Source organism: Astatotilapia calliptera, chromosome 16 (genome assembly GCF_964374335.1).
Source record: "Astatotilapia calliptera chromosome 16, fAstCal68.1, whole genome shotgun sequence".
NCBI classification, from domain to species: domain Eukaryota; kingdom Metazoa; phylum Chordata; class Actinopteri; order Cichliformes; family Cichlidae; genus Astatotilapia; species Astatotilapia calliptera.
Genome location: NC_137437.1, coordinates 12,332,071 through 12,358,911, shown reverse-complemented (window position 1 = coordinate 12,358,911; position 26,841 = coordinate 12,332,071). Strand labels below are relative to the sequence as shown.

At 40.9% G+C, this 26,841-nt stretch overlaps 2 protein-coding genes across 5 annotated transcripts in view; one reads left to right on the top strand and one right to left on the bottom strand.

Moving 5' to 3' along the window:
* The window catches only part of LOC113007533 (hydrocephalus-inducing protein homolog), a 68,261-nt gene extending 62,971 nt beyond the window's left edge, over positions 1 to 5,290 (top strand). The window contains exons 85-93 of the mRNA XM_026144201.2: positions 36 to 145; positions 277 to 499; positions 1,301 to 1,510; positions 1,631 to 1,794; positions 3,129 to 3,279; positions 3,360 to 3,590; positions 3,713 to 3,937; positions 4,147 to 4,428; positions 4,843 to 5,290. Of these exons, the coding sequence (XP_025999986.2) occupies positions 36 to 145; positions 277 to 499; positions 1,301 to 1,510; positions 1,631 to 1,794; positions 3,129 to 3,279; positions 3,360 to 3,590; positions 3,713 to 3,937; positions 4,147 to 4,428; positions 4,843 to 5,052 (1,806 nt within the window). The 3' untranslated portion in view covers positions 5,053 to 5,290. The remainder of the gene's footprint in view (positions 1 to 35; positions 146 to 276; positions 500 to 1,300; positions 1,511 to 1,630; positions 1,795 to 3,128; positions 3,280 to 3,359; positions 3,591 to 3,712; positions 3,938 to 4,146; positions 4,429 to 4,842) is intronic.
* Positions 5,291 to 5,713: 423 nt separating this feature from the next.
* On the bottom strand, positions 5,714 to 15,301 carry LOC145420911 (CD209 antigen-like protein C). 4 transcript variants are annotated; one of them, XM_080290313.1, is made up of 6 exons: positions 15,190 to 15,301; positions 14,955 to 15,056; positions 14,480 to 14,626; positions 12,389 to 12,531; positions 8,366 to 8,469; positions 5,714 to 7,706 (listed from the first exon to the last, which is right to left on the bottom strand). In XM_080290313.1, exon 6 carries the CDS (start codon positions 7,275 to 7,277, stop codon positions 6,552 to 6,554), a length of 726 nt encoding a protein of 241 aa, XP_080146439.1. In that variant the 5' UTR covers positions 7,278 to 7,706; positions 8,366 to 8,469; positions 12,389 to 12,531; positions 14,480 to 14,626; positions 14,955 to 15,056; positions 15,190 to 15,301; the 3' UTR covers positions 5,714 to 6,551. The 4 variants fall into 4 exon arrangements, with proteins under 4 accessions (XP_080146439.1, XP_080146442.1, XP_080146440.1 ...); XM_080290316.1 differs by having other exon boundaries at positions 15,190 to 15,295; XM_080290314.1 differs by lacking the exon at positions 15,190 to 15,301 and having other exon boundaries at positions 14,955 to 15,137.
* Between the last annotated feature and the right edge of the window lie 11,540 nt (positions 15,302 to 26,841).

The window sequence follows — 26,841 nt, the reverse complement described above, 5'->3', positions numbered from 1 at the left end:
GATTACCGTTAACATAATTCACAAAAAACTACCAGGGTGTTGAAGTTCAGCTGGACCAGGACTGCCTTTCCTTTGGAGCTGTGGTCCAGCACTGCCAGGTCAAGAAGAAGATTGTCATGACGAATACTGGCGACAGTAGTGCCAGGTAAGGTTAGACGCTACCAGCAAACAAATCTCCACACAGACACACAGTATTGTATTATTGCAATCAGGTGTCACATGCACAGGATTATATCCTCCTATTTGCTTTTTACTTTTCAATCCACCTTCTTACAGGTTTAACTGGAAAACAGAGGATTTTCCTGCAGAGTTGTCCATTGTGCCATTAAAAGGATTTATCAACCCAGGGATGGAAGTTTCCTTTCAAGTGACGTTTGCCCCTGTGGAGCTGCGTAACGACACAAGATATGAGAATCTGTCCTGCTTTGTGGAGGGTTCCTCGTCACCCATCACCTTTACTGTCACTGGCTCCTGCATCGCCACCTCCACCAGCAGAGAGGTTTGACTGAAGCACCTTTTCAGACAAATACAGTGTTGAGTAATATAGTAAACAAACAAAAAAAACCATCTGATTGATCATTGGATAGTTACTTGTTAAGAGCTATTTCAGGTTAACTGAATGCTTTTGAAGACCAGTGAGGATGAGAATGTGTCATATTTACATGATGCATGTATGTGATCTAACTTTTAAAAACCACTGACTTACATGTGTAAGTGATTATTTGTGCTATTGAGTTAAAAGTGAGAGACTTTGATCTTACCTTTCAGTATTCACATGCAGAGCAGCAGTGCTTTATGTAGTCAGTAAACTAACGAATTCTGTTTCCATTTAATTATTTTAAATAACCACATGGCATAGTTTCAGGTTTCTAATACAAATCTGCTCACTCACATGGGACAGTGTTTCCAGTAACCAGTCAATAAATTCAATAAATTTGAAACCAGATGATGGCACAATAGTAAAGATGACTGTGAGTGTTTCAGATTGTAGGAATGGTTAGAGGTCAACATCAGGCGATGTGAAACATATATAAGAGTTTTTAAAAAATATTACTTGGCTTCAATGAGCTCTGTAACACTAATGTCTACAAGAAGTCTATCTAGAGATTGAGTTGAAGGTAATCTAATTTTTTACCATGACACAGGAATTAATTTCTCATATCAGCAGATGTAGCTCAGATGTGGGAAGATTATGTTTTGACATCAGAAGTTTAAACGTCATACGTCATCTGTTCTTTGTAATGTCAGCGCCTTTGAGCCATCTGTCACTGAACTGTTGCTGCCCTCTCTCTGTGTGCAGGTGGTGAATTTTGTTTGCCCAGTTCGTGGCTCTCACACTCAGACCCTGTCTGTGCTCAACCCCACAAACCAGGGTTACAGCATCGCACCTGTCATTGAGGGTGAGCACTGGAGTGCAGCACTCTCTGTGAACTTCGAGCCCCACCAGAACACGGCATTCACGATCACCTACCGACCTATGACCATGACTACTTCTGGAAAGAAACATCAGGTAGAGGAGCAGTGCCATTTTAGTGGCACTGAGTTAAATATGAAATGCATGTAGATACGATTGATTGATTAAATGGATTTAATCCCTGAAAATTGTACATTTGTCCTTCCTTTTGCACAGGGATCAGTCTTTTTTGCTTTTCCCGATGGGACAGGCATGCTGTACTCCTTGCAGGGAACTGCTGATCCTCCTAAAGCAGAGGACACTATTATGCACGAGCTGCCGGCAAAAACTAGCCACACTGTGCTGCTCCCTGTGCACAACTGGCTCTCTAGGCAACAGCGGTAAAACACTTAAGACCACATTTACTAATCAGGGTAAAAACACTGAAAGGTGTGGTTATATTTATGGGGAAGTTGCGCTGTTTTCTAAGCACAGGCACAGTCAGTTCACTTTAATATGACATGCTGAATCAGCAAGGTTAGCACAAGGTCAAGAGATGATATTCAGCTAATTTACTAACAGGAGAAGTTTGTTAATGGAACCACCAAATATTGTTTATTTATGTGTAATAAAACTTTATTAAGGAAAAAAGTGTTTTTGCAGGTTAATAATGTAATTGCATTGATCAGAACAACCACAAACAACCGCTTCAAACTAACAAACAAATACAAAACATCAAAATAAGAAATGGGCTGCTATTAAAACTTCTCGAGGCATGATTACTGTCAGGATAAGGTCCAAATTCAGCATCATCATCCTTGCATTATCTTTTTTCTTCAGCCATATTTGTTGAAATTCCTGCCACAGAAGCCACAGAATGTTGAAAAGAACCTAATGCCAAAAACTGAAATTTAAGTTTTGTTGCTGCTGATATTGTGTGTCTCCTTTAGTTTGGAGGTCCCAGGTGGCTTGGTATAAGTTTTTATAACATCTTTGTCTGGATTTCCAAATAAAGTGGCACGAGTGCAGAAACGTCTCCTAAATCTCTGCAGCAGTAACTGACACATTCAAGTGTAAAAAATAATGTTTTTTTTCTCCTACTTTAAATTGCATGTTGCCATTGTTAAAAATCCATCCATCCATCTTCATCCGCTTTATCCGAGGCCGGGTCGCGGGGGCAGCAGCCTAAGCAAAGAGGCGCAGACCTCCCTCTCCCCAGCCACCTCCTCCAGCTTATCTGGGGGAACACCAAGGCGTTCCCAGGCCAGCCGAGAGATATAATCTCTCCAGCGTGTCCTGGGTCTGCCCCGGGGTCTCCTCCCGGTGGGACATGCCTGGAACACCTCACCCAGGAGGCGCCCAGGGGGCATCCTTGTCAGATGCCCGAACCACCTCAGCTGGCTCCTTTCGATGTGGAGCAGCAGCTGCTCTACTCTGAGCCCCTCCCGGATGGCCGAACTTCTCACCCTATCTCTAAGGGAGAGGCCAGCCACCCTTCGGAGGAAGCTCATTTAAATCATTTGTTAAAAATCTGTTATTAAATATTTAGCAGCAAAATATACCACTGTCTTTACCAGCTATTTTTTTTTTATTTTAAATATGTGTATGCTGACCCAGAGATAAAAACTGTAGCTGGGTAAAGTGGAAATCGAAAATTTAAATATTCTAGCACTTTAATAAAAAGTGGAGGGAATGATCTCAGTCATGTCATGAATGTTCTCATCTGTGTTCTCAGGTTCCTTGTGCAGCTAGAGATAGTGAAGCCTGATAAACCAGATGCTACAGTGTCCCTCAGGGGCATCAAGTTCATCGATGTCCCCGCCCATGCTAACAGGGACTATGAAATGTCTTTCTTTACATATACAGAGGGACAGTTTAACACCAAGGTTTGATCAAACATTACACATTTCCAGATCTGAACTGACATTTGTTACCCATCATGACATCCTTTAATCTTTTTCTTCAGGTGACATTCCGTCACCATGAGACAGGTGAGTACTTGTTCTACCTCGTTACCTTCAAAGCCACGTCTCCAGGAGTCCTGTCCACCATAGAGTTAGTGACACCAGTTCGCCGGGCGGCCTCAGCCACCGTTCAAGTAGAGAACCCCCTGACCACAGCTTCCTGCCTCACCACTGAGTGTAAAAGCCGTGATATCGTTGTCCCACCTCAGCACACGGTGCCAGGCCAGTCCAAGGTGAATACTGAATGCGTCTTCCATCATACTTGGAAAACAAACAAACAAACAAAACCCCTAACTGTGTTTCCATAAACAAACTCTAATAGGCACTGTCTGTGAATGTCTGCCTTTCCTTTTAGGGTGTTTTGCCTTTCGAGTACAAGCCTCTGCAAGCAGGCGAGTCTACAGCACGGCTAACTTTGTTCAGCAGTGAGCTTGGCCACTTCCACTATGATCTGCTTCTCAGAGCTCTGCCTCCAGCACCAGAGAAAACTGTGCACTTTAACGCTTTACTGGGCCGTAGCCACACCGTCACTGTAAAGTTTATCAACTATGCCCGCTTCAAAACCACGTACTTCTGTAAGGTAAAAACAAAACAAAGAAGAAGAAATAGCCCTCTTCTGTCTTTGTATACGTTCATGCTAGGATGACTTTATATGCATTCAGTGTCAGCCTTCATCACTTCTTAAGACACCTTTTTATGTGTTCTTTATAATTTGTCAACATACAACTCTGTGTGTATCTTTCTGTCAGTTTTAAACAGAAATTTTCTCATGTTGTCTCTCTCCTCCAGACTGATTACCCAGACTTTATCGTGGACAAGAGTGTGAGTGTAACTCCGGGTTTCCACGTGGGCTCAGAGGCCAGCGTGGACGTCTGTTTTGAGCCTTCTCAGCTGGGAGAAGTGAAAGGCCAGCTCAGCCTGTCTTCAGGAGTTGGTGGAGAATACATATTTCCCTTACATGGGTTATGCTTGCCCCCCCAGTCTCAGGGCCCATTCAGCATTAAAGCCGGTGGGAACATCATCATCCCCTTCAAGAATGTGTTCCTGCAAACCACAGCTTTCTCTTATCTGGTAAAGACCAAGTAGAATTTGTGAAAATGGCGCAGTGAGAAAACCAGATCAAGCAGTGGCGTAAAGCTAAAAATGTCTTATTGACATAACATTAAGTGATTTCCAACATACTAATTCAAACACATCAAAAAAAAGTCAATGTTATTAAAAACAGGGGTGTTTTACTGAGGAGTATTTACACTGTGTTCACTGTGACACCATGAAACATTAAATTTGGCCTGGAACAGATGGCAGAATTTTGCAACTCTGTTGTGCAACCCTATGTTTCAACAGATTTGACTCTTGCTTCTCTCTGATACAACTTTCACTTTAGCAATTTTTTTTAGCATTGATAAATGCTTCAGTTTATGTGCTTCACTTAATAGTGCAGCTTATTTTGATTTTATGTAACCTGAACCCTGTTTATGCCTATAGGTTGACAACCACCATTTTATAGTCAAAGGAGGGGGAAGCATCAAATCCAAAGAGATTCAGAACATCCAGGTGTCCTTTGAGGCTCCTCTAGATGGCTCTCCAGGACCGTGGTTTGGCACCTTGACCATCTCCAGTCAGAGCTCCGAGGGCCACAGGAAGCCCTACTCATGGGTCTATTACCTGAAGGGCCACCGCCCCGAGTCATTATAGAAACATGCAAATATAGAAAGACAGAGATGCCAACATGAGTACAATGAAAAAGGCATTGATTGCCAGATTGTACGATGGTCCAGTTGCATATGCTGACAAGTGACTTATCTGAAGCTTCATTAAGATTTTATTGCCAAAATCTAGAATATCTCCTTGTGTAGTGTGTGATTCAAGTAATTAGCTGACAAACCTGTCAATAAATATTTAACAATTGACTGAATAAATTCTGCAAAGAAAACTTGGAGATGCCTGTTACTGCACATATATTACCACATGGGGGGAATCATGAGTTCATTTGAACAGTATATGTTGTTCATTGATAGGTCCAGTTAGATCACTTGACTTCCTTTTTGTATCATAATGACCCATATGTTAACTTTTCACCTAAGTGAATTCATCCAAACTGGCCTGTTTGCTGTTAGACTCATGGCACATTATGTGGAAACTAGCTATACAGCAGTAACTTTCTTATTACCCAAAGTTAGAGCTATCACATCACACATGGTGAGGAGCTGCAGTGTATATACAAAATTCACTCTTTTTACTTCTTAAGGAAAAACACTTTGATACAACCTTTGTCAGACTGTTCCGGTGGCCCACTCTTCCTCTTTTCATGGTGGAAAGAACAAACTTAATTAATTAAACCAAAGTGCACATAAGATGTGATTTACAGACTTGTGCTTAATCATTTATTAATCATAAACAATCAGCCCAGCTTTACTGCTTGCAACAACAAGCCAGAAAAAAAACCCCCACACAAAACAAAAACGCAATATCCCTGCATTGCAGCAAGTCACATGGTACAGTTGTAGCAAAAGTTTTGAGAATGACACAAATATTGGTTTTCACAAAGTTTGCTGCTTTTTGTTTTTATGATAGCAATTTGCTTATAATGCAAAACGTTTAGAAGAGTGATCAGATGAATTGAAAAGTCCTTCTTTGCCATGAAAATGAACTTAATCCCAAAAAACCCATTTCCACTGCATTTCATTGCTGCCATAAAAGGACCTGTTGACTGAGGACAATATCCTGACATCAGTATAACTACTAACATATTGTGACAACTTCTGATTATCCATAAACATATCAAATCAAATCACTTTTATTGTCACATCACATGTGCAGGTACATTGGTACAGCACATGTGAGTGAAATTCTTGTGTGCGAGCTTCACAAGCAACAGAGTTGTGCAAAATACAATAATGTAAACAAGCAAAATACAAGAATGGCTACATCTGAAACTAATAAATATATGTACAATATATAATAGTATATGCATTTCTGGATGTGTATATTAAATATTTTTCTACGTGTGTGTGTGTGTGTGTGTGTGTGTGTGTGTGTGTGTGTGTGTACACATATTTTACAAATTAAATAGAGTAAACAATGAATAGAATATATAAAATAAAATATACAGAGTTGAATATGTGCAAAACAGTGGCGTTACTGTACAGTATGGAGTGCATAGTGTTGAAGTTCCAGTAGTGAAGCTGAGGTGTCTATGAAGTGTTCAGCAGTCTGATGGCCTGATGGAAAAAGCTGTCTCTCAGTCTGCTGGTACGGGACCGGATGCTGCAGAACCTCCTTCCTGAGGGAAGTAGTCTGAACAGTTTATGGCTGGGGTGACTGGAGTCCTTGATGATCCTCCCCGCTTTCCTCAGGCACCGCTTCCTGTAGATGTCTTGGAGGGAGGGAAGCTCACCTCCAATTATCCGTTCAGAGCACCGCACTACTCGCTGGAGAGCTTTGCGGTTGTAGGCGGTGCTGTTGCCATACCAGGTGGTGATGCATCCAGTGAGGATGCTCTCAATGGCACAGTGATAGAAGGTCCTGAGGATGCGGGGGCTCATGCCGAATCTTTTCAGTCTCCTGAGAAAGAAGAGGTGCTGCTGCGCCTTCTTCACTGTTTTGTTTGTGTGTACTGACCACGTAAGATCCTCAGCCAGGTGTACGCCAAGGAAACAGAAGCTGCTCACTCTCTCCACAGCAGCGCCGCTGATGGTGATGGGGGTGTGTACTTCTCTGCACCTCCGGAAGTCCACTATCAACTCCTTTGTCTTTGCGACGTTGAGGGTGAGATGGTTGTCTTGACACCAGTGGGTCAGGGCGCTGACCTCCTCCCTGTAAGCTGTCTCATCACTGTTGGTGATAAGACCCACCACTGTAGTGTCGTCCGCAAACTTCACAATGATGTTGGAGTTGTTAGTGGCCGTGCAGTCATGCATATGACTAATATGCAGTGAGCCAGAGAATCTGCTGTAGTTCTGCTTTGGCCACTGGTTCTCTTAAAATGTAAAATTAACTGATATATCAGCAGTTGGACCTCAGTTCATGTGCTAAATTATGTTTTCTTTTTTTACAACAGGAAGTAAATCTATTTATAAAAGTGAACAGTATATAGCTATAGCTACAACTCAGCACTGCAATGCTTTAGCTAAATAGGTATTCAGAGAGGAATAAAACAAAAAGAAAATAATAAATGATAAAGGATCAGGAGTGGGTATTATGGTATTTTTTCACAGACCCACGGCAGAAAATCCCTGCATGAAACATCATTCCACAAAGTGCTGTCAGATGTCCTGATATGAGCACAGTCCTCTTCACCCCACCGTGGGTCTCCACCGCCATTATCAGGTTGGCGATTTGCCCAGTACCTGACAGATCAGTGAGCACAATTATTATCTTTGAGAAAATAATTAGATCTGAAACATTTATAAAAGCAAGAAAAGGATGAAAAGATTTTTATAACATCAAAGATTACAGATGATAAAATAAGTTTCCTGGCTTGATTAATCCACTGAATTTATGGATCTACAAACTCTGTAGCTGTTAAGAACAAATTGCAACAAAATGCAAAACAAAACTTGGTGAAAAAAATAAGCTACTCTGTGTTTTTTGTTTGTTTGTTTGTGTTTCCCTGTCAGGAGATGATGGTAGTGTTGGCTGGTGTCTCCTATATGTGGTTTTATTTCTGTTATTCATTTTTAACTGTGTGGTTAACACATTTGACTTACACAAATAATATCCCCAGTTTAATTCCAGGAGACAATTAACCAGGTTAAAATCTGTGCTAAATCCAAACCCTGTGTTTTCACCTGCTGTGGTAACCCCATGGCAAATAAGGAAGCAGCTAAAAGTACATTCTTCATTCTAAAATGCTTAGTTAATATCATGTATGACCACCATAAGGCTATCAAAATAAGTCAATTTTTATGATTTTCAGCGATTGACATCTAAGTCTATTAGTGAGTTTATTTGTGAGCAGCATGTATTATAAATATAATTAATATAATCTGCCAAAATGACAGCTTACTTCAGATTAACAGGAGTTCCGTCTACCCATTTCCATTTTCCCTCTTCTTCTTTATCATGTAAACCAATCCAAGTCGATGTTTTGGTGAGCCTAGTAAGGAACTCCTGTTCAGAAAGAACAAAAACATGAATTCCCATTTGGGAATTTAGTTTATTTAGTTTATACATACATTTTAATGAAATTTGCAGATTGTCTTGGTGGAGTTTAATAAACTCAGCCGTCTGCTCTTTGCTCCCTAAAATATAACACTGGACACTGGAGTAAAATCTCTACCATCTCACACTTCTGTTTAATCAGTTATCTGTTTGACGTTTATTTACAGCTATTTATAGCTGTGTGAAAACTTTCTCAGCCAAACTGATTTACTCACAAACAAAACACTGAAAAAAGCCAAACAATAACATTTTGAAGTTAAATAAGTGACTTATATATCATGTTTAACCTGAGTAGCGAAAGACCGCGGGGGTTTTGACAACAATGTGCTGTGAGTTCGCTGTTTTGGCCGGCTCTAGTGAGCCATTCATCTCCTCCTTTGGCCAGCTTATTATCCCTGCAGGGTACCTGATCACAGGCAGGGCATAGGTGTTGACAGCCCGGATCTTATTCTTACCTTTCAGCTGACTCCTCGGGACTTGCCTGGTACTTGGTGGTTGCAGCTTTCCTAGTGGTCTCCTTATGGTTCCCATTTGCCCTTGAGTACCCCAGGGACTTGTAGCTGGGGTACTCAAGGTCAATGTTGCTTTCTTGTAGTTTGATCCCTTCAGTTCTACTTTCCCTCCCTTCGTTATCATCCAACTACACTTCTCCAGTCCAAACAACATTCCGATGTCATTGCTGTGTATCCTTGTGGTGTGGATCAGTGAATCGATGTCACATTCACTCTTGGCATACAGCTTGATGTCATCCACGTAGAGGAGGTGGCTGACGATTGGCCCATTCCGTAGTCAGTATCCGTAGCCAATCTTGTCAGTGAACTCACTGAGCGGTTTCAGGCCTATGCAGAACAGCAGTGGAGACAATGCATCTCCTTGGTAGAACCTGCACTTGATGGTGACTTGTGCTATGGGCTTGAAGTTGGTCTCTAATGTATGGGCTCTAGTGTTGTACGCCACATACACATTGAGTTCCTGATGACGGCTCTTAGGGTCCTGTTGATTTTGTATAGTTCTAGGCATTCCAGGAACCCAGGTGTGGGGCATCTATCCAGGCAGCGCACAGGTTGCTGAGCCTAGTCTTGCTGTCTCAGACAACTGCTCGGTCTACCAGTAGCCTCCTTTCTGTGCCCCGCTCATATACTTGAAATGTGCAATTCACTTGTATTTTTATTTTTTATTCCTATTTATTCTATTTATCCCCTTCGTATATTTTATTTATATTGTCTCTGTATTTATATATATGTGTGTATGTGTGTATATATATATATATAATATTCTGTAACTCTGTAACTTCTGTCGGTGCTGTGCTTTTTTGGAAATCGAATTTCCCAGAGGAACCCACCCGAGGGATTAATAAAGTTCTATCTAATCTAATCTAATCTAATCTAATCTAATCTATAATGAACCATAGCTTACCCACTACGATGCTTGACAAAAGCTTCCATTTGGTACCAAGGCTAGGACCAGTCCCTTCTTGGGGTATTTGGGGATCAGGACTCTCCGGCCTTCAGTCATCCATTCAGAGTGTCTCTCATTGACTCAGTGAATACTCAGCCTCTTCAGCCAGTAGGTGTGGCCATGGTGAAGTCTGGTGCTGTCTAACTCTTCACTGTGATGATTACTAGACCATGTTCAGGGTCTGTGATAATCACTGCGATGGTTAAATCACAGTGATGGGTACTGGACTTCAGGGAGCAGCCCACTTCTCATCAGAATGTTCTGGTACCTCAACACCTGACGCAGGCCTTGTTAATCCGGTCATGTCCGAGCCTGTATGGCTCCATATTTATCTTTTTTCGCTCATGTCTGTGGTAAGCTATACCATTATACTACACACACACTAGACTTCTTCCACAGTATCCAGAGTGAGATGGAGTAACAGCTGTTTCAGGGTTTAATAATTGCTGGGACATAAAAATATGTATAGTATGTTTGTTTGCTTTGCTGTAAAATGTCAGTTTTTATAGTTTTTCTCCTGCTTTGACCCACCCTCTAGTTCTCATCTGAAGATGTATTTGCCAAAACAGCTCAATTGTAGTTAACAATTAAATTTACTATATAATCAATTATAACTGGCTGCAAAATAATTTCATATGTCAATTATTATAGGTCCGTCAGTATTTGGGAGCTGAATCTTCAGCCCTGCTGAAAGCCTAGATGGAAGCTTGTCAAGTAAAAGTGAAGAAAGGAGCATAAACGAGACGCGCAGCATACAGGAGACCGCAAAGCTGAGAGCAGAATTGATCAAATTAGGAGCTAAAATAAAAGACTGAAGTGATAGCTGTTTTTATTTTCAGCAATTTTCCATTTTTAAGGACAAAAGGTTTCAAACTTGTCCACGCTGTTACACCCCGGCCTAGGCAACCGGCGTGCAACGTATGAAAATAAAAATAAGAAAAAAAACACACGAGAAAAAAACTAAAGCTCTCCACCAAAATCCCAAAACGAAGGTGTCTCAAACGAAAATATTAACAAACCCATTCACAGCTATTTACAACGGACTATTTATTTACAACAAAACACCAAACTATTTACAACACGGGGGAGATCGCGACCATGACCAACTGACACACAGGGCTTAAATACATAGAAGGAGCAATCAGGGAATGGACCACAGGAGGGAAACACAGCTGGGGCAAATTAGACCTGACGAGACAAGGAAACGTAACCTGAACACACTAAGGCTACGTTCACATTGCAGGTCTTAATGCTCAATTCAGATTTTTTGATCAAATCCGATTTTTTTGTCTGCTTGTTCACACTATAAATAAAATGCGACAGCAAACGCGCCAGTGTGAACGCTCAAAGCGGCCCGCATGCGCAAAAGAAGACGTCACACACAACGAACTCCGTTTATACCCTGAGCAAACAATATTGTTTGACTGATGACCGTTAATATAAAGACTTCCGACTTTACGTTTCCCAATTTTTGCTTTAAGTTATTTTGTTATTTACATAATAATGTAAATAACCTAATAATTATCCTTATTGCTGTTTTAGAGGAGCAGTGCTTCAAAGGATAGTTGCAGATTTCTGTCAGAATCTACAGATTATACAGTACAAATAAAATGTTTACGTTGTCTTCCCAACAGTTTCACTGACATCTACACTGGATGGCTAGGAAGCGTTCGCGATGTCTTCTCTGGCGCTGATAATTGGCTTCAGTCTTGTGTCGGTGACGTAAAAGGCGGATTTAATGCGACTTGACCGTTCAAACAGCAGTCGCTTTCTAAAACATCGGATATGTATCGGATTCAGTACCACATACGAAAGTGACCCAGATCGGATTTGAAAATATCGGATTTGCGCCGTTCACACTGTCATAGCATGATCGGATATGGGTCGCATAGGGTCAAAAAAAGCGGATTTGATGCGCTTTCGCCTGCAGTGTGAACGTAGCCTAAGATAACAACAGACCTTCAAAGTAAAACAGGAAACACATGACAGTCACGCAAAAACAAAACACCGACAACACCGAAACGTAACAACGCCTTAAACCTCATGTGTGTTTAATCTAGTAGTAGCAAATGTGTAAAAATAAGGGATTTATGAGGACACTGAATAAAAAATTGCTTCCTTGAAAACAACATTTACAATTTAGTATTGAATGAAAATAATCTATACAAAGTGTCTTTGAATGGCAAGGATGCATGTAGCACAGAGCCATTGCTCAGTGTCTGAGCGGCAGAACAGCAGAATCTTAGCTGGAAGCTCACAAAACCATTTCAACAACCACCACACCGCTAAAACTAGACATCTCACAAATTCCAAAAATGCAGGTTTCATCACACTCAGAAGTAATGAATGAGGGGTACGAATATGAATATTCATGTATAAACACAGTAAAACACATACATATGAACTGTACCTGTTCTTTAGCGCAATCAATAACCACCAGATCTGCTCCTCTGTATCTGCAGTCCCTTCTGGCTGCATCCCAGGAACCAGAGCTTCCAGAGAGGAGATAGCAGCTACAGCTGAAACGACTCCATCCTGCAGGACATTGTATAACTAGAAGAAATTAAAAACAAGTAATATTTCAGTAAGGTTAATGAAAAATATTTAATGAACCTTACAACAATGCTCATTTGATCTGTTTAATTAGATTTATCTATAGTTTATTCACCTCCTGACTTTTATATTTGTTTGCCTGCGTATATTTACTATGGTGACAGTTTTTGTACTGCAACCAATATTTTAATAATCAGTTATTCCATTCAGTAATCAGATAAAAAGTACTTTTTTCTTATTAATGGGCAATAATAAATGTTCAAAAGAAAAAAATCACAGGTCTTTTAAAATGAACTCATCATCAGTTTATATTTTAGAAATTGCTGTTGCAACTCTTTCATGTATTTACAGGCCATATTAAAAAAAATTCTTAGATGCAAAAATAAATATATGATGTCAAGTGCAGTAGTGCCCAATGAAATAATACAGCCTAAACTAATCATTCCAAGGTTTTAAACATTATTAGGAGACAAAAAACAAACAAGCAAAAAGTATTTTATCTCCTGGATGACGTGTTTTTGTGTACGTGTTTTTGTGCCTGTGTCTGTGTGCTTTAGTTTTCTAGTAAATGTGTTGTTGTAAGCCTTTAGAGGAGCATGTGGGAGTTGCAATGAAGAAAAGAGAGCATATCAATGTTCTGATATTTGCCTTGTGCATGTTTTTACTAGCCTACAAAAGAAAAAAAATTGAACAGAGTTTTTTTTTTATATTATTTGACTTTAAATCTGAAAATGACGTTACAAAAGCATCTTCTATTCACGTCAGAGTTAGCTAAATACATGGTTTTATGTTAGCCTCCCCCCACCTTAATGAAGAGGGTGAGCTCAGGCGGAGTGAAGAATGCATGTTTGGTCTTGGTTTGTTGCATCCAAAACAGCAGCACTTGTGGCTAAAACTTTACTGGGAACCTGCCAGGAGTCCTTAATGAAGCCAGCTGTTCAACAAACTCCACCATGAAAAAAAATTATTTGCAGCTGTTCTCATCTGACTTATTCGGTTTACACAGTGAAAATCTGCAATAAAGCTACATCCGACTAATAAAGGTAATAAAGTTAAAATATGCAGATGAACTGCTAGCTTAGCCTGATAGGATGGTTAGATTGCTTAAATCATCCTACTAATCTAAGGGTGAATCTAAGGTGCGGGGGTGGGGGGACATGGGGTGTACTAGAAAATATTTATTTCAAGTTTTTCCAAGCATTATCTTGCATATTTAGATTAATATCAAATATAAATAAATTAGATATTAATTCAGTTGTATTAATATTAAAAAAATACTTTTTTCCTTTTCTTCTATATTGATTATATATTACATATATCTATAGAAAAAGACAGCAGCCGACAGCCTGGTGGGTAATAAGCGAATGAATAATACAGAAAACAGAGATTGGAGACGGGAAACCGTTCTTGAAGTACAGAGAGAGATAGAGAGAGCGCTAGCTGTGCATGAAGTGTGATTTTAATAGTCGTGGAAGCAAAACAGCAAAATTCAGCTCGGTGAATTTTGGTTGGAGAGACAAAACCTGCAGCTCAGAATCAGCGCAAAAAGACGTAAACACAGCGCGGACCGGATGCATCAGGATCGCTAAGCTCCGACAGCGTGTCCGTCTGTTTTGTGAGCTTTAATCTGAGAATCTGGCGTTTCTGGCAAAACACAGTTATATTTAAAAGTCGATTCAGGATTTAATGAATTGATATCGCTTTATTCAAGCTACTCACCTCCCACTTCCACCTACACTTTCAACTAGACCACGGCCAATCAGAGAGGTCCCGGTGCAACCAAATATTTGCACTGAACGTGCAGCATACAGGAGACCACTGAACAATTTGGTCGCATTTGCGACCAAATTGGTCGCACTCTAGAGCCCTGATCATTTGTTTGGAAAATGAATCACTACATTTCCGAGAAAAACCTTTTAGAGACACAACAGCTCACACGAGGACTCACTCTGCTTTTTAAGCTCTTCAGTCTTTTTAGTCAGCAGATCTCGCTCCTCAGTCATGGAAGAAAGTTGGTTACTGACTGCAGAGATTTTTTTAGTCAGCAGGTTGCTCTTCTCAGTCCGTGCCGACATAAGTTCAGCTAAATTGTGGTCTGAAATAAAAGGAAATAACATTGATGCTTACATTGATTGTCACAAAAGATCTAAATAAAAAATATTTTAAAATTCTGACTGTAATTTTTGAAACATATTAATTATGTAAACCAGTTTTATGCTTGCACAAGTTATTGTTGCTGTGATCTTGTCGTCTTCAAGATAATTTCAAGAGGATCTTGAAATGGAAGAATCAAAAATTCCACATTGCATTCCAAATTTTTATTAAAAATTACATACATTAAATTACATTAAAAAATAGCTCTTAATCATTCACATGGTGACTGATGATCAGTAGAACAACTATCCATGAAAAATCCAACTCACAGAAGAAACTAAGTGTGATAAGTCCAACCAGCAATAAAACAGCGAGCAGGCTCAGGGAGAGAATAACACCCAAATAGAAACTTCTCCTAGAGCTCCTCTGACCTGAAAAGAAGACAAAAAGAAAAACAAACAAACAAACAAACAAACAAACAAACAAACAAACAAGGAACCCAAACAAATGTTCAGTAGTAATAACAGATGTTATAACCTCCTTGCTCTATCACTTCCCTTTTACCTGTGTAATTTGTTGAAGGTATTGCAGATATTGCCTCCATTGCATACATGGATTTGGATTGTTTCGGAGAGCTCAGCTCTGCAGCACAGGATGATTGAAGTGTGAAAGTCTCACTGGTTTCAGTTGATTCTCCTTTTAAATTCAGAGGAAGTTGCATATTTCAGTGGTTTGTGCATCTATGCAACCACTCAAACTTGATATGTTCTTAATTAAGCCGTATATACATGTGATAGTCATACGAAATCAAACTGCTTTTCATGGTTGTGTAAAAATATAATTTTGGTTAAGTGTAAGTAAAACAATGTATGAAAATGTGTGTGATTAATTTATTTGTAGAGATTAGTATTAGAAAGCACTGTGAATGCTTAAATTGAGTGGAAAGTTTCAATACAAGTACCAGTTCATTCATCATCAGAAATGGACAAATCGTCTCCATTAAACAGATTTGTAAAGGTCAGATGATACACAGTCCTGAGGAATAACACCAGAACAACAAATAACACCAAGCAGATCATGGCTTTTAGATTATGAAAATCAATAAATTACTGCAGACCAAAACTAAAAGGGCAAAATAAGAAGTTCCTCACTAGAGAACCAGTGACAGTGTCACAAACTGAATTAGCAAACTCAGAAAATTAATTTAAAAAGACTATAGCAAATAAAGTAAGAGTAGGTTAATTCAACAAGCACCACAGACAGACTCGCGCGCACACACACACATAACTGAGCATGACCCTCAGTGAAAAAGGTGAAAATCAGCTTTTACTCTTATAATATGGTTAAAAAAAGAAAGTTGTAATTTAGAAACTACTGTGCTATATATTTGTGTGACATGTGTAGCTGTGAAGTATTTGCATAGCATAATTTCTATGACCATTTTTTGTTAGTAATGTTCTTTCCCTCTCACTGAATGACAATAATATTAATATTTATTATTATTTATTATTTATTTATTTATTATACTGCAGTGCCACACACACACACACACACACACATACACACACACACACACACACACACACACACACACACACACACACACACACACACACACACACACACACACACACACACACAAATAAATGTTTTATGTCATTTTTTATGTGTATGTGGTTTTAAGTTAGTAATTTCCACATTTCTATAGGGCTTGTAGAAACCAAGTTGAACATAAAAGACAATTTACATAAAATAATAAATGATTTTGGCCTGCAATGTATTTAGTATTTTGTACCCTGCCTCTTGAACTATGACAACTAGGATAAGCTAAAGCTCCTGAATTGGATAAGAAGGATTTTAAATGAATTTATTCCTAGGTCTGACAAATGGCAGCCAAAAACTGTAGTGTCTTTCTCCACTCTTAGTTGACTTTCTTACACAATAAAGCCAGCACTGACTACCGTGTGCAAAATGTTCTGCAATGTAATAGTTCTGCAATGTAATAGTTCTGCAATGTAAAACTAAAAATTTAGAAGAATAAGGAAGTATTACTGCTGTGGTCTTACCACTGTAAAATGCAACAGGCATTGTTGCACATGTCCAGAACACACGAGTCCAGAACAGAAGTCAAACATTTTTCTGTTCAGTTTTGAAGATGACAATTCTTTATTTCCACAAAGATACAGAGCCCTGCAAGGGACATTGGAGAAAAAAAATATGAAGATGTACTTTGCGAGATCCCGCAAAAGTTTTGAGTTCATGCACCTCCAGGTCAGAATTGAAAACTTAGAAATAACCACAGCGATGGAGGCCACACACCCATGTGAGAGATTCATAGATTTTTATTTTGAGCTTGGACTAAATTATAAAAACATTAACATGGTGCTTGGCAGTAGACCCAGCATGCATGTGTGAGTGAGAGATAAAGGGAACGTAGGAAGTGAGAGAGTGGGAGTAGATAAAGTATAGTGAGAGATGAGAGCAGGGCCAGGTTGAGGGAACGGAGAGGCTTGCAGGAAGAAAGACGAGAGAGAATCAGAATCAGAATCAGAAACTTTATTGTCATTGTCATGAGAACAACGAAATTAAGAATGGTCCCCGATCATTGCATCATCCCTAGCAATATCAAAATATAAATAAAACAATAAAATTCAATAAATAAAATAGATAGAATACTTAAAATACTAATAAGATGTAACAGTAAAACATTCACATACATTCCCACACACATGCTTCAGACCGTGCATAGATTAACACAAGAGTGGCGTGATGGACATTTTTTTGTAGTATTCAGATGTGTTATTGCAGTTGGATAACAGCTGTGTTTGAGTCTATTAGTCCTTGCTCTGATTGCCCTGTACCGTCTGCCTGAGGGCAACAGTTCGAACAGGGAGTGGCCAGGATGTGAGGTGTCTTTTATGATGTTTTGGGCCTTTTTAAAACAGTGGGCGTTGTGTAGAACTTCCAGTGTGGGGAGAGGGCAGCCAGTGATCTTTTGGGCGGTGTTAATGATCCCTTGGAGTGCTTTCCTCTGAGCCCCTGTGCAGCTAGTGTACCAGATGCATATGCAGTAAGTTAGAACACTCTCAATGGTGGCTCTGTAGAAGGACACCAGCAGTCTCTGTGTGATGTTATTCCTCCTGAGAATTCTCAGGAAGTACAGTCTCTGTTGGGCCTTTTTCAGCAGCTCGGAGGTGTTCACACTCCAGGAAAGGTTCTCCCTCTATATTGACTCCCAGGAAGCGGAAGCTTGCCACCCTTTCTACACAGTCCCCATTTATGAATAGTGGTTGGATCTCTGCCTTTTTCCTTCTGAAGTCTATTATGAGTTCTTTGGTTTTTGAAGTGTTGAGGAGGAGGTTATTGGCCTTACACCATGACGTCAGCTGCTCCACCTCGTCTCTGTACGTAGACTCGTCTCCCTTGGAAATGAGCCCCACCACTGTGGTGTCATCTGCAAATTTCACAAAGATGTTGCTGTGGTGGCGAGGAGTGCAGTCGTGTGTGTAGAGAGAGTAGAGCAGTGGACTGAGCACACAGCCCTGGGGTGAGCCAGTGCTGAAACTCAGGGCTGAGGATGTGTGATGGCCAACTCTGACTCTCTGTCTACGGCCCGAGAGGAAGCTGTTGATCCACATGCAGGTGCTGTATGGAAGCCCCAGGTCTTGTAGCTTGGCCACCAGTTTGTGTGGAAGGATGGTGTTAAAAGCTGAGCAGTAATCCACGAAGAGCATCCGCACATAGCTACCATGCTCTTCCAGGTGAGTTAATGCAGCATGGAGTGCTGTGGCTACAGCGTCTTCCGTGGATCGGTTTGCTCTGTAGGCAAACTGGTGTGGATCCAGGCTGCGGGGCAGGGCTGCTGTGATGTGTCTGCGGACCAGCTTCTCAAAGCATTTCATTACCACTGGGGTGAGTGCCACCGGTCTGTAGTCATTCAGGCTGGTGATGTGGGGCTTCTTAGGCAAGGGGACTATGGTGGAGGACTTCAGGCAGAGTGGGACAGTCGCCTGTGCGAGGGATTTGTTGAAAATCCTGGTGAAGATCCCAGCCAGCTGTCCTGCACAATCCCTCAATATTCGACCTGGCACACCATCAGGACCCGCCGCCTTCCTCGGGTTAACAGCCTGCAGCATGCGCCTCACCTCGTGCTCTTCCAGGGTGAGGGTGGTGCTGCTATGGGTGGCGTGTTGCTGCTGTGGCTCCAATACCTCCGGTACCCTGGTCTCAAAGCGGGCAAAGAAGATATTCAGCTCCTCTGCCAGCTCCAGGTCACCGTCCGCAGCTCCGAGATTGATCTTATAGTTGGTTAGGTGCTGGATGCCTTGCCACACCTGCCGGCTGGTATTACTCTTCAAATGGTCCTCGATCCTCCTCCTATAGTCCCCCTTTGCCTCTCTGATGCCTCTCTTCAGGTTGGATCGGGCTGTGGTGTAGTAATCCCTGTTGCCAGACCTGAACGCAATGTTCCTCTCCTTCAGCAGCTGCCTGACCTCCCGGGTCATCCAGGGCTTTTGGTTGGGATAAGCCCGGATCCGTTTGACTGCTGTAACAGTGTCTATGCAGTGTTTTATATAGCAGAGGACACCGTCTGTGAACATTTCCAGGGAGAAGAGGTGGAGAGGAGCAGGGAGTAAATGAAATGAAAACTGTGTAAATACCATAATTTAGGCTACTATTTTTTTTAGGTAGGCATGTATGCACATTTGTTAAATTTATGTATTCTTTTTAACAGGATCAGCTGGATGACCCTGCACAGGTTTGGAATACACACTCCATCATGCCATCGAAAAATATCAATATCCCCAGTGGTCGGCCTAATCTAATGCATTACCTGGGCTCTATGGACAAGAGACTTCCTTTGCCTCACTGAAGAACATGTTGAACTGTGTAAAAACGAGTGTGTTTTTTCAACTGACCAAACTATGTGATCCAGATGTATATGAACTGTGCAATAGCCTTATAACTGAGTCCCATCTAACTACAGCAACAGACCCATATCAGGCTGTGAACTTGTACATGCATCTAAGAGAGACATGCCATGGGTGTGGAGAAGCAATCCATTACATACTTTGGCTACTGCAGAATGACCTTGTGAGCAATTGTTTCAATGGCAGGCTGCATGTTGTTCTTAGGTGGTAGAAAGTGGGAACCCATCCTTGTAAAGTGGTCAATAGGGATGGGTATTGATAAGATTTTCACGATTCCGATTCCATTTTCGATTCTGTTTAACAATTCGATTCTTTATCGATTCTCTTATCGATTCTTTTTTTTAAAAAAAAGGAGAACCCTAAGGTCGATTAGCTTAGAACTTTGTTTTATATCTTCTCTTTAAACAGGATAGAAATTTAGGAGTAACATGGCCTTACAAACCCAACAGTGAGATCTTAAGAGATCCACAGCCTATGGCTCTTTAATGGGGTGTCACAGGGTCCCCAGGAAAAAAATAGTAAATGTAAAATAATAAAATAAATATTCTTCTGTAGCAATAACAAAGTATAACATAAATTATTCAGTAGCAATTACACAAGAATATCCAGTAATGTCCCTGCCCACAATTAAACACATTCACTTACCGAAAATCGGGGGCATCTGCTGTGGCAAATGGGTGCAAGCCTTTTACCACAAACTTAGTCACTGCTCGGTGACATTTGTCTATCCTGGCCTGAAAGGAGATGCTAATGGTAGAGTGCAGTGAGAACTGCCAGCATCTGAGCCAGAACGACTCTGTCTGTCTCAAGGTTATTATCGTTTACGAAAACTAACTAAATAACGAAAACTAGAAGTGAAAAAACATTTTTGTTAACGGAAATAAAAATAAAAACAAAAAAAGGAAAACGAACTAAAACTGTAATGAGTGTTCACAAAAGTAACTAAAATTAACTGAATTTATAGCAAAAATGTGTCTAGTTTTCATTGATGTGTGCGTGTCATACAATAGTCAAGGGTAAAAATGAAGTTTAGTTTCCAGATTTTTTTCTTGCTGTCTAATTATGCCAGCAGGTGGCAGAAATGGACAAATCGTCTCCATTAAACAGATTTGTAAAGGTCAGATGATACACAGTCCTGAGGATGACTGAGAACCTTCACAGACAGTCCTGAGGAATAATTCCAGAACAACAAATAACACCAAGCAGGTCATGGCTTTTAGATTATGAAAATCAATAAATTACTGCAGACCAAAACTAAAAGGGCAAAATAAGAAGTTCCTCACTAGAGCACCAGTGACAGTGTCACAAACTGAATTAGCAAACTCAGAAAATTAATTTAAAAAGACTATAGCAAATAAAGTAAGAGTAGGTTAATTCAACAAGCACCACAGACAGACTCGCGCACACACACACACATAACTGAGCATGACCCTCAGTGAAAAAGGTGAAAATCAGCTTTTACTCTTATAATATGGTTAAAAAAAGAAAGTTGTAATTTAGAAACTACTGTGCTATATATTTGTGGGACATGTGTAGCTGTGAAGTATTTGCATAGCATAATTTCTATGACCATTTTTTGTTAGTAATATGTTCTTTCCCTCTCACTGAATGACAATAATATTAATATTTATTATTATTATTATACTGCAGTGCCATACACACACACACACACACACACACACACACACACACACACACACACACACACACACACACACACACACACACACACACAAATAAATGTTTTATGTCATTTTTTATGTGTATGTGGTTTTAAGTTAGTAATTTCCACATTTCTATAGGGCTTGTAGAAACCAAGTTGAACATAAAAGACAATTTACATAAAATAATAAATGATTTTGGCCTGCAATGTATTTAGTATTTTGTACCCTGCCTCTTGAACTATGACAACTAGGATAAGCTAAAGCTCCAGAATTGGATAAGAAGGATTTTAAATGAATTTATTCCTAGGTCTGACAAATGGCAGCCAAAAACTGTAGTGTCTTTCTCCACTCTTAGTTGACTTTCTTACACAATAAAGCCAGCACTGACTACCGTGTGCAAAATGTTCTGCAATGTAATAGTTCTGCAATGTAATAGTTCTGCAATGTAATAGTTCTGCAATGTAATAGTTCTGCAATGTAAAACTAAAAATTAGAAGAATAAGGAAGTATTACTGCTGTGGTCTTACCACTGTAAAATGCAACGGGCATTGTTGCACATGTCCAGAACACACGAGTCCAGAACAGAAGTCAAAAATTTTTCTGTTCAGTTTTGAAGGAGACAATTCTTTATTTCCACAAAGATACAGAGCCCTGCAAGGGACATTGGAGAAAAAAAAATATGAAGATGTACTTTGCGAGATCCCGCAAAAGTTTTGAGTTCATGCACCTCCAGGTCAGAATTGAAAACTTAGAAACAACCACAGCGATGGAGGCCACACACCCATGTGAGAGATTCATAGATTTTTATTTTGAGCTTGGACTAAATTATAAAAACATTAACATGGTGCTTGGCAGTAGACCCAGCATGCATGTGTGAGTGAGAGATAAAGGGAACGTAGGAAGTGATAGAGTGGGAGTAGATAAAGCATAGTGAGAGATGAGAGCAGGGCCAGGTTGAGGGAACGGAGAGGCTTGCAGGAAGAAAGACGAGAGAGGGAGAAGAGGTGGAGAGGAGCAGGGAGTAAATGAAATGAAAACTGTGTAAATACCATAATTTAGGCTACTATTTTTTTTAGGTAGGCATGTATGCACATTTGTTAAATTTATGTATTCTTTTTAACAGGATCAGCTGGATGACCCTGCACAGGTTTGGAATACACACTCCATCATGCCATCTAAAAACTTCCTTTGCCTCACTGAAGAACATGTTGAACTGTGTAAAAACGAGTGTGTTTTTTCAACTGACCAAACTATGTGATCCAGATGTATATGAACTGTGCAATAGCCTTATAACTGAGTCCCATCTAACTACAGCAACAGACCCATATCAGGCTGTGAACTTGTACATGCATCTAAGAGAGACATGCCATGGGTGTGGAGAAGCAATCCATTACATACTTTGGCTACTGCAGAATGACCTTGTGAGCAATTGTTTCAATGGCAGGCTGCATGTTGTTCTTAGGTGGTAGAAAGTGGGAACCCATCCTTGTAAAGTGGTCAATAGGGATGGGTATTGATAAGATTTTCACGATTCCGATTCCATTTTCGATTCTGTTTAACAATTCGATTCTTTATCGATTCTCTTATCGATTCTTTTTTTTAAAAAAAAGGAGAACCCTAAGGTCGATTAGCTTAGAACTTTGTTTTATATCTTCTCTTTAAACAGGATAGAAATTTAGGAGTAACATGGCCTTACAAACCCAACAGTGAGATCTTAAGAGATCCACAGCCTATGGCTCTTTAATGGGGTGTCACAGGGTCCCCAGGAAAAAAATAGTAAATGTAAAATAATAAAATAAATATTCTTCTGTAGCAATAACAAAGTATAACATAAATTATTCAGTAGCAATTACACAAGAATATCCAGTAATGTCCCTGCCCACAATTAAACACATTCACTTACCGAAAATCGGGGGCATCTGCTGTGGCAAATGGGTGCAAGCCTTTTACCACAAACTTAGTCACTGCTCGGTGACATTTGTCTATCCTGGCCTGAAAGGAGATGCTAACAGTAGACTGCAGTGAGAACTGCCAGCATCTGAGCCAGAACGACTCTGTCTGTCTCAAGGTTATTATCGTTTACGAAAACTAACTAAATAACGAAAACTAGAAGTGAAAAAACATTTTTGTTAACGGAAATAAAAATAAAAACAAAAAAAGGAAAACGAACTAAAACTGTAATGAGTGTTCACAAAAGTAACTAAAATTAACTGAATTTATAGCAAAAATGTGTCTAGTTTTGGCCCTGCGACAGACTGGCGACCTGTCCAGGGTGTACCCCGCCTCTCGCCCTATGACAGCTGGGATAGGCTCCAGCGCCCCCCGCGACCCTGAAAAGGATAAGCGGAAGCGAATGGATGGATGGATGGATGTGTCTAGTTTTCATTGATGTGTGCGTGTCATACAATAGTCAAGGGTAAAAATGAAGTTTAGTTTCCAGATTTTTTTCTTGCTGTCTAATTATGCCAGCAGGTGGCAGAAATGGACAAATCGTCTCCATTAAACAGATTTGTAAAGGTCAGATGATACACAGTCCTGAGGATGACTGAGAACCTTCACAGACAGTCCTGAGGAATAATTCCAGAACAACAAATAACACCAAGCAGGTCATGGCTTTTAGATTATGAAAATCAATAAATTACTGCAGACCAAAACTAAAAGGGCAAAATAAGAAGTTCCTCACTAGAGCACCAGTGACAGTTTCACAAACTGAATTAGCAAACTCAGAAAATTAATTTAAAAAGACTATAGCAAATAAAGTAAGAGTAGGTTAATTCAACAAGCACCACAGACAGACTCGCGCACACACACACATACAGTGGGGCAAAAAAGTATTTAGTCAGCCACCGATTGTGCAAGTTCCCCCACCTAAAATGATGACAGAGGTCAGTAATTTGCACCAGAGGTACACTTCAACTGTGAGAGACAGAATGTGAAAAAAAAATCCATGAATCCACATGGTAGGATTTGTAAAGAATTTATTCGTAAATCAGGGTGGAAAATAAGTATTTGGTCAATAACAAAAATACAACTCAATACTTTGTAACATAACCTTTGTTGGCAATAACAGAGGTCAAACGTTTACTATAGGTCTTTACCAGGTTTGCACACACAGTAGCTGGTATTTTGGCCCATTCCTCCATGCAGATCTTCTCGAGAGCAGTGATGTTTTGGGGCTGTCGCCGAGCAACACGGACTTTCAACTCCCGCCACAGATTTTCTATGGGGTTGAGGTCTGGAGACTGGCTAGGCCACTCCAGGACTTTCAAATGCTTCTTACGGAGCCACTCCTTTGTTGCCCGGGCGGTGTGTTTTGGATCATTGTCATGTTGGAAGACCCAGCCTCGTTTCATCTTCAAAGTTCCCACTAATGGAAGGAGGTTTTGGCTCAAAATCTCACGATACATGGCCCCATTCATTCTGTCCTTAACACGGATCAGTCGTCCTGTCCCCTTGGCAGAAAAACAGCCCCATAGCATGATGTTTCCACCCCCATGCTTCACAGTAGGTATGGTGTTCTTGGGATGCAACTCAGTATTCTTCTTCCTCCAAACACGACGAGTTGAGTTTATACCAAAAAGTTCTACTTTGGTTTCATCTGACCACATGACATTCTCCCAGTCCCCTGCTGTATCATCCATGTGCTCTCTGGCAAACTTCAGACGGGCCTGGACATGCACTGGCTTCAGCAGCGGAACACGTCTGGCACTGCGGGATTTGATTCCCTGCCGTTGTAGTGTGTTACTGATGGTGACCTTTGTTACTTTGGTCCCAGCTCTCTGCAGGTCATTCACCAGGTCCCCCCGTGTGGTTCTGGGATCTTTGCTCACCGTTCTCATGATCATTTTGAGCCCACGGGATGAGATCTTGCGTGGAGCCCCAGATCGAGGGAGATTATCAGTGGTCTTGTATGTCTTCCATTTTCTGATGATTGCTCCCACAGTTGATTTTTTCACACCAAGCTGCTTGCCTATTGTAGATTCACTCTTCCCAGTCTGGTGCAGGTCTACAATACTTTTCCTGGTGTCCTTCGAAAGCTCTTTGGTCTTGGCCATGGCGGAGTTTGGAGTCTGACTGTTTGAGGCTGTGGACAGGTGTCTTTTATACAGATGATGAGTTCAAACAGGTGGCATTCATACAGGTAACGAGTGGGGGACAGAAAAGCTTCTTACAGAAGACGTTACAGGTCTGTGAGAGCCAGAGATTTTCCATGTTTGAGGTGACCAAATACTTATTTTCCAAACTAATTTATAAATAAATTCTTTACAAATCCTACCATGTGGATTCATGGATTTTTTTTTTCACATTCTGTCTCTCACAGTTGAAGTGTATTTAGTATTTTGTACCCTGCCTCTTGAACTATGACAACTAGGATAAGCTAAAGCTCCTGAATTGGATAAGGATTTTAAATGAATTTATTCCTAGGTCTGACAAATGGCAGCCAAAAACTGTAGTGTCTTTCTCCACTCTTAATTGACTTTCTTACACAATAAAGCCAGCACTGACTACCGTGTGCAAAATGTTCTGCAATGTAAAACTAAAAATTTAGAAGAATAAGGAAGTATTACTGCTGTGGTCTTACCACTGTAAAATGCAACGGGCATTGTTGCACATGTCCAGAACACACGTCAAAATTTTTTCTGTTCAGTTTTGAAGGAGACAATTTGTGACACACGCTAGGCACAGATACACCCACACACAGGTCGTTGTCATCAGATCCCACATTTATTAAGAGTGTGCACTGAATCACAACAGAACACCGTCTGACAGCGGTCGGTTTCCCCAGCGTCTCTCTCCTCCGCTCCTCTCCACCTCACTATATAAAGGAAAGGAAAACCACCATCAGTCCAAAATCGCCATCAGCTGTTCTTACCAGCACCGCCCCGTTGAGCTCACTGCACCACTCCTCCCCTGCAGCCGCGCCCCGGACCACACCTCCGCCACACACCCCCACCGCCCGACTGAGGCCGGGTAGCCCACCGGCCGAACCTACTCCCCCCCCCCCGCGAGCGAGAGAGAAAATCGGCCACCGCCATCTGCGCCCCCGGCCTATGGACCACCTTGAACTTAAAAGGCTGCAAAGCCAGATACCACCGGGTGATCCGGGCGTTGGCATCCTTCATGCGGTGGAGCCACTGTAGCGGGGCGTGGTCCGAGGAGAGGGTGAATGAGCGCCCCAGGAGGTAATAGCGAAGGGAGTCGACTGCCCACCGGATAGCCAAGCACTCCTTCTCCACGGTGCTGTACCGTCTTTCGCGCTCTGCCAGCTTCCGGCTGATGTAAAGAACGGGACAGTCGGCCCCTCTCACCTGCTGGGACAAAACGGCCCCCAACCCTCTGTTCGAGGCGTCAGTCTGCAGAACAAAAGGGAGGGAAAAGTTAGGGGTGTGAAGCAGCGGCTCCCCACAGAGAGCCTTTTTCACCTGCACAAACGCCGCCTGGCACGGCCCCGTCCACTGAACCAGATCTGGAGCACCCAGTTTTTATACTGCATGTTTGGGATACATTATTTCATAAGATTGTGTAATGTTATACAACAAATCAGATATGAGGAATGATGGAATAATAAATTGAGATGAGTTCTTACTATTTTAACAACATGTCTGATTTTTTTCAAGTAT